At 53.2% G+C, this 14,615-nt stretch overlaps 2 protein-coding genes across 3 annotated transcripts; both read left to right on the top strand.

Annotated features, from left to right (window-relative positions):
• The first annotated feature begins 1,312 nt into the window (after positions 1–1,312).
• Positions 1,313–2,122, top strand: LOC128401750 (hemoglobin subunit alpha-D-like). The gene is made up of 3 exons (XM_053365162.1): positions 1,313–1,473; positions 1,565–1,769; positions 1,893–2,122. The coding sequence occupies exons 1-3, from the start codon at positions 1,379–1,381 to the stop codon at positions 2,019–2,021; spliced, it is 429 nt and encodes a 142-aa protein (XP_053221137.1). The 5' UTR covers positions 1,313–1,378; the 3' UTR covers positions 2,022–2,122.
• A 2,677-nt stretch (positions 2,123–4,799) lies between these two features.
• DNAJA3 (DnaJ heat shock protein family (Hsp40) member A3) lies at positions 4,800–14,007 on the top strand. 2 transcript variants are annotated; one of them, XM_053364301.1, is made up of 12 exons: positions 4,800–4,983; positions 5,820–5,956; positions 7,659–7,742; positions 7,889–8,089; positions 8,381–8,533; positions 8,811–8,958; positions 9,209–9,273; positions 9,375–9,503; positions 10,127–10,242; positions 10,642–10,739; positions 11,997–12,118; positions 12,873–14,007. In XM_053364301.1, exons 1-11 carry the CDS (start codon positions 4,815–4,817, stop codon positions 12,101–12,103), a joined length of 1,407 nt encoding a protein of 468 aa, XP_053220276.1. In that variant the 5' UTR covers positions 4,800–4,814; the 3' UTR covers positions 12,104–12,118; positions 12,873–14,007. The 2 variants fall into 2 exon arrangements, with proteins under 2 accessions (XP_053220276.1, XP_053220277.1); XM_053364302.1 differs by lacking the exon at positions 11,997–12,118.
• Positions 14,008–14,615: the final 608 nt, after the last annotated feature.

Raw genomic sequence — 14,615 nt, 5'->3', positions numbered from 1 at the left:
TCTTCACTGGGAAGGAAATCAGCAGCAGCAGTATGGATGGGGATGAGGACTCCTAAAGTGGCTTCCCCTAGAAGGGGAAAGGGAAGGGCCCTCCCTTGCCCCCAGGCCTGCTGTCTAAAGGGGTCGTGCAGAGGGGGATCAGGGGGGTTTGGAGGACAAGAAACATCCACGCATTTCTGTGCTCTTTGGGGGGGACTTTCCAACCTACGCTTCAAGCTCAGGCTTGCGAGATTCCCTCTCCGCCGCACAATAATAAACAAGGAGCTCTTAATCACTTGCACACTTGCAGCACCCGTCCCTAGGTGTGCATTGCGACCTGCAAACCAAGGGGAGTTGGGGTGGTTGTTTGTGACTATGGATGGATGGATGGATAGATGATAGATAGATAGATAGATAGATAGATAGATAGATAGATAGAGTGAGTGAGGGAAGGGAAGTCAAGGATGAAGGAGGCTGGGGAGAGGGCCCCAGTGGGGCCAGGGAGGCCAGTCACTCTCACTCTAGACCAGGCTTCCTCAAGCTCGGCCCTCCAGATGTTGTTGGCCTACAACTCCCATGATTCCTAGCTACCAGGACCAGTGGTCAGGGATGATGGGCATTGTAGTCTCAAAACATCTGGAGGGCCGAGGTTGAGGAAGCCTGCTCTAGACCAGGCCGTGTGAGGTCGAGTCAGGAGGTTTGAAGACAGTTTTTGAGGTTTAATTATATTATTTCATTTAATTTACAGCTTGATTGTTAAAACACACCCACACCAAACACTTGGCATCTATCCCTCACATGAGATGGGACCATCAGCTGAGACAAGTTCCCCAGACCGACCAAAACATCTGGAGAGAGGCAGTGGACTAGAGACTTAGATAGGCATTAGAAACTGGTTCTAAGCAATGCTTCCAACTTTAAGCTGCTGTTATACCTTTTCCCTAGAAATGACAGACTAGCTTCTGCTGCCTATGGTATGCTTAAAATGTTCCCCACTATATGTGGGGGGAAACCGATAAAATATATTATTTTACAAAAATAAGCCATCGCATGTGTTATTGCATGTCCTAGTTGGTTTCGGAAGGGGGAGTGTAGGGGGCAGCCTGGAGGGAGGGGGCTCTTTGGAACAGGGTGTCTTGGTGAAAGGGTAAGCGCCCCTCCCTCCCGGAGCAGCCGGAGCCCGGAGTCCCTCCAGGAGCGCATGGGGAGAGTTTAGCTCTCCGCCCGAGCGCAGGCGACCTCTCCCGCAACCCGGCTCTGCGCGATAAGAGGGCGGCGGCTGGAGCCTCGGCTCGAAGGGGCGGGCGGAGGCTATAAAAGCTGGCGGCCCCTGCAGGGCTCCCAGCTCCGCCGCCTCCTGGGACTTACAGAGCAACTCGACCTGCTGCCTGCTGCCAAGATGGGGTTGACTGCTGACGAGTGCAAGCTGATCAAGAGCTGCTGGGCCAAACTGGCCCCCGAGCACGAGGATTTGGGCGGCGAAGCGCTGACCAGGTAGGCTCGACGGGGCGGCCAAGGGAGAGAAGCCCAGCCTGGTTCCTCCCGCCCCGTCCCTTTTCCTGACGGCCCCCTTCCCTCCCCGCAGGCTTTTCCAGGTCTACGTGCAGGCCAAGATCTACTTCCCGCACTACGACCTGTGCCCCGGCTCCAACGACATTCACCACCAGGGCCAGAAGGTCATCAAGGCCCTCGACAGCGCCATCAAGAACATTGACAACATCCGCGGCTGCCTGTCCGACCTCAGCGACCTGCACGCCTACAACCTCCGCGTGGACCCCGTCAACTTCAAGGCAAGCGCGCCGACGGGGCGGACGAGGGCCAGGAGGGGCGCGCCTTGGGTCTTCCCTCGACCCTCCCCCACCTGACCGACCCCCCACCTGACCCCCGTCTCTCTCTCTTTCTCTCCTTTGCAGTTTCTGACCAGATGCCTCCACGTGACACTGGCTACCAGCCTCCGCGGAGAATACAACGCCCTGGTCTACCTGGCCTTTGACAAGTTCCTCTGCCTGGTGGCCGAGGTGCTGACCGAGAAGTACAGATGAGCCCCCCGCTGCCCGCCCCCTCGCCTCGGAGCTGCCGTTTGCCCCCCGTCTCGGGCACTCCGCCTCCGCTGTGCCACTGAGCAATAAAATGCGTGAACCACTCTCTGCTGCGCCTCACTTTTTGGGGGGAGGGCAGGGTTGGGGGGGGGCTCCGGACTCAGCACGGTGAACTTCTATTCTGGAGAAGAGCTCAAAGGGGATGGGGGAGTCCAAAGAAGGGATGAAAGCCCTCTTGCTGTCCATCTTCAGGGCGCGAGCCTCAGGCTCCTTCCTAATAAGCCTTGGAGCAGCCTCTTCGCTGTATTCCCTTGGAGAGCGGGAAGGGGGCGCGCAGGAGCCTTCAGACCTTCTCTTCAAATGGGGCAGCGAGCGTTGTTCCTCGAGCGAGGGGGGCTTTAGTGAGGGGCAGCCAGGCCTGAGGGTCTTCAGTAAGACCCTTTTTTCTCCCCTGGGTATAAGGCTCCCACCAACGACTCTCCTGACCGTAGGGAGGGAGGGAGGGTGACGGGAGACCTGGCCTGCCTGCGTCGTCGTCTCTCCCCACCCCATAGGACTATTGCCCCAGCGGAAAGTGAACCCAGGTGGGGTGGAAATGATGACCACTGAGGGATCCCTGAAACTGGGCAACATATGGGAATACAGTCGCTGACAGAAGGGCGGGGTCCTTCCACTAAGCGAATATACACCCCCCGCCCGGGCATGGAGTGGGGCTCCTTGGGGCGCAGAGCTTCTTCCCCGAAATCAGTTGGGGGGGGGAAGAGTCCCCCTCTGCCCCTCACGCCACGAGAGGGCGCTGGGCGGGACAGGAGGGTCTTGTGTGGGATGCTGCTGGGTCCGGAGGTCAGAGCTTGAAGATGGAAGCAAGGAGGGCGTCGTCCAAGGAGCCCAAAGAAAGCCGAGGGGCAGCCCCTCTCGCCCCACAGCAGCAACCCGCGATGGCCTCCGTCTGAAGGCCAAACCGTCCGTCAAACTGGGGTTTCCAGCAGTTGTCGGACTACAATTCCCATCATCCCTGACCTCTGGTCCTGCTAGCTAGGGTTGATGGGAGTTGTAGTCCTGCTTCTTTGGAGATCCCTCGTAGCCGAGTAAGATGGTCTTCCTGGAAGACTCTTCCATCAACACGGTCTTAACAGTGAGTCCGTAAGTGACTGTGGAGGCCAATTCTGGATCCCCACGTCCTTCCACAGTGGGGATATTGGTTTCCAGGCAGGAGTTGATCCCAGTGAGGGTTTGCCAAGCGTGCCTTCCTCTTAGCACCTTTCTCCCTTGCCTCCTGAGTTCGAGTGTCTTCCAACACCTTTGGTAAAGGCTGTTCTCCAGCTGGAGCGCTCGCAGAGCAGTATTTCCCAGCTGTCGGTGTTTATACTACTTTTTTTTTTTTAGATTTGCCTTGAGAGAGTCTTTAAACCTCTTTCACTGACCACCAGCATTACGCTTTCCATTCGCAATAGCGTAGTGGGGACTCAAGTTTGAGAAACACTAGTAGCGGAACGGGGCGATTCTGAAGCCGTGGCCAGTAACCTTAGACGGGGCGGGCAGGACACAGCCTAACGCAGCTGCCTGCTCCCTCCTGCCAGGTACCCTCTTCCTCGCACCTCCGTCCTCTCCCCAAATGCCCCCAGCTCCGTCCCCATCGCTGACCCAGCAGGGTGGTCTCCGCTGGAGCCACGGCACGCCCCCCACCCCTTCCCTCGCCTTCAGAGAGCCTCTGCCCGGGCAGGCGTCCCCGCCAGACGGCGCTCATCGCGCGCAAAAGTCAGCCGCCCCGACTCCCTTCCGACGTGTCCGCCGGGCACCCGGCCCTCCCGACTGGTAGCTCCAAGGGGGACGAGGCGAGATCCAGACCCAGTGGAGACACACACGCCTGATCTCGCCGGTTCCTCTTCCTGCAGCTTCCCTCGGCCAGATAGATGCTTGTATGTATGTATGCATGCATCTTAAAAAGCAGAGACATCACCTTGCCAACAAAGGTCCGTATAGTAAAAGCTATGGTTTTCCCAGTAGTGATGTATGGAAGTGAGAGCTGGACCATCAAGAAGGCTGATCGCCGAAGAATGGATGCTTTTGAATTCTGGTGCTGGAGGAGACTCTTGAGAGTCCCATGGACTGCAAGAAGATCAAACCTCTCCATTCTGAAGGAAATCAGCCCTGAGTGCTCACTGGAAGGACAGATCCTGAAGCTGAGGCTCCAAGACTTTGGACACCTCATGAGAAGAGAAGACTCCCTGGAAAAGACCCTGATGTTGGGAAAGATGGAGGGCACAAGGAGAAGGGGACGACAGAGGACGAGATGGTTGGACAGGGTTCTCAAAGCTACTAACATGAGTTTGACCAAACTGCGGGAGGCAGTGGAAGACAGGAGGGCCTGGCGTGCTCTGGTCCAGGGGGTCACGAAGAGGCGGACACGACTAAACAACAAGAACAACATGTATGTATGTATTTGCGTAGCCGCTGGCTCTTTCTCCTAAGCTGCAAAGGAAAGAACCGCCCACGAAAGCTCTTCCCGCCGGCACCAACGCGCTCGTCTTCCCGACGCCACATAGCTCTTCGTTTCCTTTGCGTTTGCAAAGCGAAGCCTGGAGCACGGCGGGCGCTACGACCCAGGAGGAACCGGGAGACCAGGGCGCCGCGGCGTAGGGTGACTGCTAAGAAAGGTCTCGGGGCGGCGGGCGAGCGAGCGGGCGCACGCGCAGTAGGGCCGCCCCGCCTCCCGCCCCCCTGCGCCTGCGCAAACGGCGCTCTCGTGCCCGGCGGTCTCCGCTGCGCCTGCGCGGTGTCTCCCGGCGGTCCAAGATGGCGGCGGCGGTGCGCGCCTCGCTGCGGCTGTCGGCGGCCGTTGGCGGGGGAAGCCGACTGGGCAGCGCCGAGGCCCGGCGGAGGCTGCTGGCGCTGCGCGTGGCGCGCTGGCTGAGCGCGGGCCCCGCCTGGCCCCCCGCCACCCGGCGGCTCGGAGGAGGCTGCGGTGAGGGCGCGCGTGACGTCACGGGGCGCCGCCGGTGGAACTCCCTGTCACTGGAGAGAAGCGGCAGCATGGGGGGGGGCTTTAGAAGGGGGGGGAGATTCACGGAGGAGGCAGTCGGTGCTTCCGAATGGGGGTTGCCGGAGCTCCTGGGCTCCCGCTTCTTGGCTCTCCACAAGGGGCAGCTTGTCGGCCGGGGTGGGAGCAGGACGAGATCGGGCCCCCTTTGGCCTAATCCTGCAAGCTCCTGGCCAGCTACCCTTTCGCTCTAGGACAGTGATGGCCAAAATTGGCTCTCCAGCTGTTTTTGGACCACAACTCCCATCTTCCCTAGTTAACAGGACCAGTGGTCAGGGATGATGGGAATTGTAGTCCCCAAACAGCTGGAGGGCCAAGTTTGGCCACCACTGCTCTAAAGACACCCTTCTGCAACCCCTGGGTCCTCCAGGTGTTGTGGGAATGCAGCTCTCCTAGAGAAATCAGACCTTTATCTCCAAGGACACAGCCAACTTTGTGACTTGTGGCAGTCGGTGCCTTACAGGTGATAGGATCCTTGGCATGTAATTATTGCTGTCCAGTTTTAAACGGACATGAGGCCGGTATCCTTGCTTGTTGGGTTGGCCGAAGGAGAAAAAGCAGGTTTAAAACATATCTGTTACTCATGTACCTATGGACTTTGGTTAGGCAGGTAGGGTGCCCATGTTCTGGTGGACTAGGATAGGGGGATTGTTCTGATTGGTGTCCTGAATTGCAAAGGACTCGTGGCGCTTTTTGCACAGACCACATAGCTAAGAACAAGACAGTCTGTTGTCCTAAAACCCCATTATGTTCTTTTGCAGGAGTGATACATCATCCTCTTGCCTGCGCTGCCTCGTTTCATACCAGCCCCGCAAGCTGTGCCAAAGAGGACTATTACCAGATCCTGGGGGTGCCTCGAAATGCCAGCCAGAAGGAGATCAAGAAGGCCTATTACCAGGCATGTTTGCTGAAAAGAAATGTCTTTGAGAAAATATGTTTCTCAAAACAGGAAGGTAGCATTGGAGTTACAGGGTGCCGGCATGTTCCATTTGTCCTCTTCCGCAGGGCATCAGCGTACAAATGTTTAACTGCAGTGCCTTATGCTTTCTGAGCCCCCTCAGGGGAAAAGGTGGGGTACAAATAAGCATATAATCTTATAATTTTTGAGTAGCCTTTAGGAAGGGATGGGCTAATGGAGAGGAGGAGGTTTTTTTAAAGTATTAGGAAATGGTGGAGAAGGACATTTTAATGTGATTGACCAGTTTTAGAGAAGCGAACTGGTCCATAGTGGTTGAAAGAGCAAGCAAAGGGTCCCAGGTTTTTCTATTTAAAAAAACCACAAGGGTGCCTTCTTATTAGAAGTCCACATGCAGGCGTGTATTTCTCTACCCTTCGGAATGGAAATGGTAGAGTTTTGCCTACACAGCACTCTGTGTCACACTCTTGTCAAGATATTTCCAGCCTTTAGTCTTCAGCATCTGCTCCCTAATTACTTTTTCAGCTTGTCTGCCACAGGCATCTGCTTTCTTAACTGCTGCTTTTGGTTTTCGTCTTGATTAGAATAGACAAAGGTAGTCCACTTTCGAAGGCCTTACTAAGCGAAAAAGAAAAGAGAAGGATTAGTATCTGAATTATTTTATGTAAAAAGAACTGGCTGAGGATAGCTTTGTGTTTTGATGCCTAGGAAACAGATTCTTCCTAGTAAGGGCACATCTTTTATGAACAGCTCTTTCTCAGCCTTTGTTTAAAATAAATTCTGTGAGCATATCCATTCCCTTGGTGGGGGACAGAACCTCTGCACAATTGAGATTGGTGGCATCCTGACATCTCAAGGTTAAAGAAAGGCTTCATACACTTCAGCTGTGGAGCATGTGTCTCAGCATGTGGACAGGTGGGAAGTCAGGCTGATGAGCTCTTCTAAATGTACCAATAACACTGAAAAGTGAAAAGAGCAGATAAAACTGCAACAAGAGCATCAGTAGCAACAGACCTGCAGGCAAAACCTAAACCATAAAGACCTGCTGGAATAGGGTTTTCTTTTTCATTTGGTACTGAAAGCTCACTGATCAGTACCAATTGTATCTCAAGAGGGAGGGCATCACCTTTCATTAATTGATACTGATCTTGGGTAGTAATTCTTTGCTTCCAGTGAAATTGTAAATATTTTTCTAATGCAGCTGGAGTCCTATTTATCCTATGTATGCTTTTGAGATTTAAGCCATAGTACTAATAGACCTATAACCTCCCATTTTCACAGACATTTCATCAGATTGCATCATCTGACCATAGCTAGAAATAGTGATTATTCTTGAAAGGCCACTGTGTTTCCATGTTACAATAGAAGCCAAAAAAATTCTTTTCCTTTACATCAACCAGCTTATTTTGAAAGTTTTCACCTTTAACACCATATGTGTTACTATATTATTTTGGGAATTAATTTAGTTTGGATTTATGATGTTCTTGTTATTTGTTACTCTTATTGCTCTTGTTACTCTGGTACAGAAACTACCTCCTTGTCGCATGGTATAAAATTTGAGTTCTTCTAACTTGAGCATAATGCAGTTGATTTGAAATACAATCTTGTAATCAGTAACAAAAAGAAGCAGCGATGACAGTGATTCTCTTGTGCTTCATCTTCACATTTGGGTCTTTTTGCTTAGCTTGCCAAGAAATACCACCCGGACACGAACAAAGATGACCCTAAAGCGAAGGAGAAGTTCTCGCAACTGGCTGAAGCTTACGAGGTAACATGGGGGCTGTTTTTTCAAGGGGGGTGACGGTGGGCTCCTTCTGGAGTGGTCCCATTGCTCAGAATGGCATCACGACTTCACAATCTAGCCATGTTAGCTCTGCGAGGCAAAAATAAAGCCCTCATCTTCCTTCCTTGTAGGTCTTAGGCGATGAAGTGAAACGGAAACAGTTTGATACTTACGGGACAGCCAGTTTCGATGCAAGCTCAGCAGGATCCGGGCAACAATATTGGCGTGGCGGCCCGTCTGTGGATCCAGAGGAGCTGTTCAGGAAGATCTTTGGGGAGTTTTCAGGGTCCCCTTTTGGAGACTTCCACACTGCCTTTGACCAGCCCCAGGAAGTGAGCATAACAATCTGTCTGCATGTGTAGCTTTTAAGGGAAAGTTACTTGGAAAAAGTTCATTATGACTGGGATTCTAGTTTTGACTACCCGACTGTAGTAATTCATTAAATGCCTGGTTTAATATTTACAATTGCGCTATTTATGAGACAGGGCCATTCCTAAAACAGGGAAATGTTAACTCCACATCACTGTCTTCCGCTGTGTGGAAAATGGTGAGTCAAAATAGCTGGCCCTGATCTTTGCCTGGGCATTGAGTGATGGCTGCCTTTGCTCCCTCTCTCTCTTTAGTATATCATGGAACTGACATTCAACCAGGCCGCCAAGGGCGTCAACAAGGAGATTCAAGTGAACATCAACGACACCTGCCAGCGCTGTGATGGCAAAGGGCACGAGCCGGGCACCAAAGTGCAACACTGCCACTACTGCAATGGCACTGGCATGGTAAGTGCATTGATAGGTCAGAACGCAGAGGAAAGCAGGCTCCACTCACCTCCCTGCTGTGTGGAGACTCCTGCCTGTGCCAACTGGACAACTTTGCTTTTCTGAGGAGGGCAGAAAGCTTTCCCCCTTTGCTTGCTTGATTTAGATTCATTGGGAATCATCAGCCACTGGAGACTCCCACACCTAGAAAATGCCGAAGAAATAATCTCCGCTTGCAAAAATGCCCAGAAAGGCATCACCTCTCTCTGCATCTTCTCTCCCCTCCCTCCCCCCATAGGAGACTATCAACACAGGTCCCTTTGTCATGCGTTCTACGTGCCGGCGATGTGGCGGGCGTGGCTCAGTTATGACGACCCCCTGTGTGATGTGTCGTGGCTCTGGGCAGACCAAGCAGAAGAAGGTGGTGATGGTCCCAGTTCCCGCAGGTCCGCATGATCTGCCTTGTTTGGATTCTTCATTAGATGGGGTGGCTGCTGCCATGCTTTCCTGAAGCTTGGTTGGGTCAGCAGAGGAACAACAGCTGCTTCCTGCAGAATGGATCAGGGGAGGGCTGGGGTGGAGTGGGCCTTTGCAAAGGTGGGCTGCTGAGGATTTAAGAATCCTATAGCGGATGAGAGACAAGCAGGAAGTACCAGGGGAATGCCCATGTTTACTACACTCTTGCTCTGGCTTCAGGTGTGGAGGATGGACAGACGGTTCGGATGCCTGTAGGAAAGAGGGAAATCTTCATTACCTTCCGGGTGCGTATTTGTCTGGGCTCCCATGATTCTCTGCCCTGTTTGAAGACAGCATCTGTCTGCTGCCGCCTCCTCCATGAACTGTGCCCTCTTTCTGGATTCAGGTTCAGAAGAGCTCTACGTTCCGGAGGGACGGTGCAGACATCCACTCGGACCTCTATGTCTCCATAGCACAAGCTGTCCTTGGCGGCACAGCCAGGTCTCCTGGTCTGTACGAGACAATCAGCATTGCGGTATGTAGCAGCAGGACCCTTGATTACGGGGAGAATGCGGGTGGTCTGTATGGCTGCGCCTTCTGGTCCTTGTCAGTTGGTGATACGGCTCAGGTGTCCCCCTCCAGAGAGCTCAGCCTGGATAGCCAAGATCTCCCAGCCTATGGAGTAGGGCACCCTGTTCATCTCATATGTTTACTGTGTCCAAATGGAAATGGACACAGTATGCTCTCAATGCCCTCGTCTTCTGCTGCAGGACTCTGCATGTGGTGCTCATGTTGCCACCGTGTCCCTCCCCTTCCTAGGCTCCTCTGACTCTTACAGCACAATCCTGCACGTGTTACTCGGTAAATCCCACTGTGATCACTTGTGCTTCCTTGTGTAAGCGTATTTAGAATGGCATCACTCGTATAAGCATATTTAGAATTTCATCCTGAATGTGTGTCAGCTGTTAGCCTTTCCCCTTTACCTCTCCTGTGTCTGACTGGCTGTTTACACACTCCTGTGGGAGCCGTGCTTATTTTAAATTGAATTCTCTTTGTCTGGTTGGGGGGGAGGGCCTCCCTGGAGAAATAAATAGAACCGGACACATATGGTTGTACGCAAAATGCTGAATAAACCCTGTTCCTCCACCTCTCTGCCAGATCCCCCCAGGCATTCAAGCTGACCAGAAGATTCGGATGAGTGGGAAAGGCATTCCCAGAGTTAACAGTTACGGTTACGGCGACCACTATATTCACATAAAGATCAAAGTTCCCAAGTAAGTGGGGGGAGGCTTTTGGGGCCTGGGGGGGATGGTGGCGTTCAGCAGGAGCATGTTAGACATGCAACGGTGCAAAATGCAAAGTGGCCTTTGTTTTGGGAGATGTAGCGGGGAATGATGGATACAGGGGAGGAAGTCCACCTCTCCTCAGGCCACACCCCTTTTTGTATTAAGCAGTATATAATGGGTTATTAGTGAGCCCTCATTGGGAAGAGGCACCTCGGTTTCAAAGAGAGCATCCAGCGCTGCAGGACGGTGGCTTTGGGGAGCCTGGCAGACACCAGGGGAAGAGGCTGCCTTTAGTTCATTAGGCGGTTCAGGTTTTTCCCAGGATCATGAGCCTTCCTGCCGAGTGGATGCCTCCCAAGGTAGCCCTTTTCCCCCTTTGTGCTGCAGGAGGCTGACAGACCGCCAGCGAGCCTTGATGCTGAGCTATGCAGAAGACGAAACCGAAGTGGAAGGGACCGTGAATGGCGTCACCAATACAGCCACTGGTAAGTGGAGCCCTGCAAGGTGCCTTTGGGCGCTTGGAGGTGGCAGGGGACCCTCCCGCCACCTCATTAAATGGCCAGCTCTGCAGTGTGGTGCTTATGATGTTATTGAGCTGGGCAACGTGGGACTTATGTGGCCTAGTTGCAATGGCAGCGGTGTGACCTGTGACCCTGCGGGAATGGAGGTCTCTTTGCATTGGTAGATGCCACAAGGAACGAGTCTGGTTGTGTTGTGGTCCTCACTTGGGGGAGGGACCAGGTGGCATCTCTTGGCATCGCCTTACCCGCCAGCTGTCATCTTAAGCTAAAGGATTGTGGTTCTCCCTTAAAAAAAGAATGGGCAGGTATTGATTTTGGGATCAGAGGACATAGGATGTAGTAAGAGGCATTTCAGACAGCCTGGATTTTTTTTTTAAGTAGTTATCTTCACATTCTTGGTCTCCTTGTGACATTTTCCCTGATAGGGGGTACAGTATGATTTGGATTTGAAGGCCTAGGCTATAAAGGAAAGGGGTGGGGCCCTTGGAGAGGCTGTTTATGCCCTTCCTTGCACAACTGCCTTGTAAAGATCTGGCCTCCAGATGTTGGACTTCAGTTCCCATCAGCCCTAGGAGCCAGCATAGCCAGCGGTCAGGGATGATAGAAGCCATAGCCAGCAAGATTTAGGGGACCATGAATTCCTCGTGTCTGGGTTTAAAGGAGCTGGACTGTCTTTCCTGACACAACTGAGTGACAGAAAGGAGACCAAAGAGCCAGGCAGCCGTTGCCAAGCAGCTGGCCCCCAGATGCTTTGGTCTGCATTGTCCATCGGCCCCTGGGAGCACAGCCACAGGACCCTGGAGTTCATGGGGTTGGCTGTCCAGAATGGCTGGAGGGGCACCAGGTTGGCAGAGTTGGCATCTAAGAGATAGAATTGGAATTGCAAACAGATGCTGTGAGAAGCAGCAAAGATACTGCCTGGAGATGAGAGCTAGGCATGAGAATAAGCAAGAGGCCAAGAAGCATCAATTGGCAAAGCAGCATAATGGGAAGGTCCCTCTTGATTGATCCCACGGCACTTCCAATAAATGGAACACAGGCTGAAGCGAAATGAGTTTGTTAGGCCTTCCAGCACGAGTATGGCCTCCCCCGGCCTTGCCTCTCCTCCTTGGGCAAGTGGCCAGAAATGTTTCCAGGTGTGGTGAGCCAATGGGTGGCAGCAGCAGCACCGCCATCTCACAATTGCATATCCTGACGCAGCTCTCTGCTGTTTGTGTCTAGGTGGCAGGGGGACGACTAGATCGGGGGCAGGCGAGGAGAGGCCCGAGGCCCAGGGGGACGACAAGGAGGGATTCCTAGCTAAACTTAAGAAAATGTTTAGCTCCTGATTTGCCCCGCCAGAGGTAGGAGGCCTCTTGTGTTCTTCTGTGCTCACTGCTGCTGAGCAGACACAGAATTGTTTGCAGCTGGGTGGGGCAGCCTTTCTGGCTGAGGGGGACAAGATAGCGGAGACCCTTCCCTTAGGGTGGGAGACCCTTCTTCCCTCCCTAGAATCCCGTAAAGAGCAGCAGCTGGTCTGGTGCCAGCTCTGCCTGTTGCACTACTTACTTCCTTGATCCACTGGGCCTTCCTCTCCTCTCTGCTGTCCCACCCCACCAGCTTTTGGTTGCAACGGCGACCCAACAGCCACGCAAATAAATGGTGGGGGCACAAGAGACTGGATGCTGCATCTACTGCAAGCCACGTGTGACGGTGCTGCGTGAGGGCATAAGGCTTTGGCTGTTGATAGAATGCATCAGATCCATTTGTGAATTGCATAGGTGCAATCCTTCTGGAAAGGTTTGCCACTTGAGGCCCTGAACCCTTGGAACTGCCTGCCACTGGATGCTGGCAAAGCATCTCAAAAGTCTGGAGTCCACACTTAAACTGGGACCAGGCAGAGGCCCACTCTGCACCCAGGATGTCAGGGTTGGAGGGGTTGACCTGCAGGCCCACAGCTGCCAGTAGTCGCTGGGGAGATGAGGCTTCTCTGTGGCTACAGCTGGTTGTTGACTTCCATGGAAAGAGAGGGCAGCCCTTGCCAGCAAGCTGCTCTTTGCAGTCAAAGTGCATGGCAGGGGAAGCTTCACAAGACTTCCCTTTTCCTTTTGGCTCCAGGGAAACGTTCTACTGGAAACTAGGGTGATGTGTGGCAGCGGTCGAGCGGCTGTGTCGTCCTCCTTGGAGGTGAAGCGACCGCAGGAGCCTGGCAAGAAGAATCCTAGACAGACACACTGGAACTTGCTTGGCAGGATGTCTGCGCAGGTGGAAGGCTTTCGCCTCTGGAAGCGGGACTTGGGAGGGGCGGCCTCTGCCATGTCGCCTACGGGAGCTGCAAAAGGTTCCAGGTTCCCTGGAGAGACCCTCCTCCTTTTCCAGACAGATGCAGACCACCGAGTGGGAACCTGGACAGGAAAAATCAGGCACCCGTCTAGTTTAGCAAACAGTCCTGCTCTCCCGAGGTTTTGAAAAGCCCCGCAGAGAGCTTCTGAGATCACCAGCCCGCTCCAAAAAGCAGAGAGGCAGTGAAGAACCCACGAGTTCCCTGCACCCCGAGTTCTTTTGGCTACCAGGGGAATTTGGCTTCGGAGTTTTGTGGCACAGCCTGGCCTCAGGAGAGCGGCTTCTCTCGACTGCAGCAGCTGTAAGTAAACAGCCAGGGATTCTTCCATTGCATGTGGGCAGGCAGGGAGATCTGTTGCATTTCTCGTGTAGGTCTGAAACGCATCTGAATTAGTTGCCCCTTTACTCTGCTGCTAGCTCGTGAGGTTGCAATGTGGGGTGCTGGGAGCAGCTGCTTCGTGCAGCAACATTTTTTTGTAGGACAGCAGCAGTCAAATACAACAACGTGCCTCTTCCCATTTACCTGCACCCAGAAGGCGTGTCCCATAGAATTTGCTGTGTGTGAAGCATCCCTCTGCACTTTTGGCCTAAGAGGACAGATGGTGGGGGAAGCGAGAGCAGAATGCGCCCCGTTGGCCTCTGAAAGAGCTGGCCATGAGGCTGGGCACAGCTGAGCCACAAAGCAATCAGGACTGCTGGGGGTGTGAAGGTGGCTGCTGCATCCAGTCGCTGTTACTTATTTGGCCGCTTTAAGATTCCCACCCACCCTGCAATTAAATCCACCCGGACTGGAGCTCTCTCCCTTCACTTGCTAACAGACGGCACGTGCAGCCTCCTGAGCCATTTGGCCTGCAAGGTGATTCTGTATCAAATGTAAAATACACTCTATAAAAAAGATCTTTAGAATCCATCCTTTTGTTCTTCTCCCTTTCAAATGTCACAGCAACCTGGAAGGATGCAAGAAGTGGAAGAATATTCTTGAGCTTTTACTTGGGTGAGGGAAGGGAAGGGAAATGGTATCCTTGAACCCTGCTGCTAGGGGGTGATTCAGAAAGGATAGCCGTCCTATTGAACTAGCACCTTTCCCTAGTTTGCCTGCTTGACCCTACATATTAGGACGTGGCTTCCTACATCCAGCTGTTAGGTCCAAAGCAACAAGGCAAGTCCCCATTTCCTGGTCCTGTAGTCATACCCCAGGCTGTCAGCCCTATGACCTTTTATCTGGCGAGAGAGCCTGAGGCTTTGCTACTACGCTGGTCACCTCCCATTCTTCAGGGTTCCTGAAGGGGTGGGGCAGAGCTGGCCAGCAGCCCCTGCCTGGAGTGGAAGGTAGGCTACCTTGCTACAGGGTTCCACCAGGACACAGGCTCAAAATCACTTCCTGGCCCAGGCCAATTCCCAAGTATGACTTCTCCCTTTCTTTGGGTCATGCAAGATGTTATACTTGGATGACTTACAGCCTTGGGCTTTGTAGCTTTGTCCAAAGCAAATAACTACCCAAGACTACCCTGCCGGGTC

The sequence above is a fragment of the Podarcis raffonei genome, chromosome 14 (assembly GCF_027172205.1).
Source record: "Podarcis raffonei isolate rPodRaf1 chromosome 14, rPodRaf1.pri, whole genome shotgun sequence".
NCBI lineage: Eukaryota > Metazoa > Chordata > Lepidosauria > Squamata > Lacertidae > Podarcis > Podarcis raffonei.
This window is presented reverse-complemented; position numbering and strand designations above follow the sequence as displayed.

Bases quoted from the DNA above. Each gene is read 5' to 3' on its own strand.
- LOC128401750 (XM_053365162.1), top strand. From the start codon at position 1,379: ATGGGGTTGACTGCTGACGAGTGCAAGCTGATCAAGAGCTGCTGGGCC. The intron at 1,474-1,564 runs GTAGGCTCGACG...CCCTCCCCGCAG, and splicing joins GGCGGCGAAGCGCTGACCAG to GCTTTTCCAGGTCTACGTGC. The intron at 1,770-1,892 runs GCAAGCGCGCCG...TCTCCTTTGCAG, and splicing joins TGGACCCCGTCAACTTCAAG to TTTCTGACCAGATGCCTCCA.
- DNAJA3 (XM_053364301.1), top strand. From the start codon at position 4,815: ATGGCGGCGGCGGTGCGCGCCTCGCTGCGGCTGTCGGCGGCCGTTGGC. The intron at 8,090-8,380 runs GTGAGCATAACA...CTCTCTCTTTAG, and splicing joins CCTTTGACCAGCCCCAGGAA to TATATCATGGAACTGACATT. The intron at 9,274-9,374 runs GTGCGTATTTGT...TTCTGGATTCAG, and splicing joins AAATCTTCATTACCTTCCGG to GTTCAGAAGAGCTCTACGTT.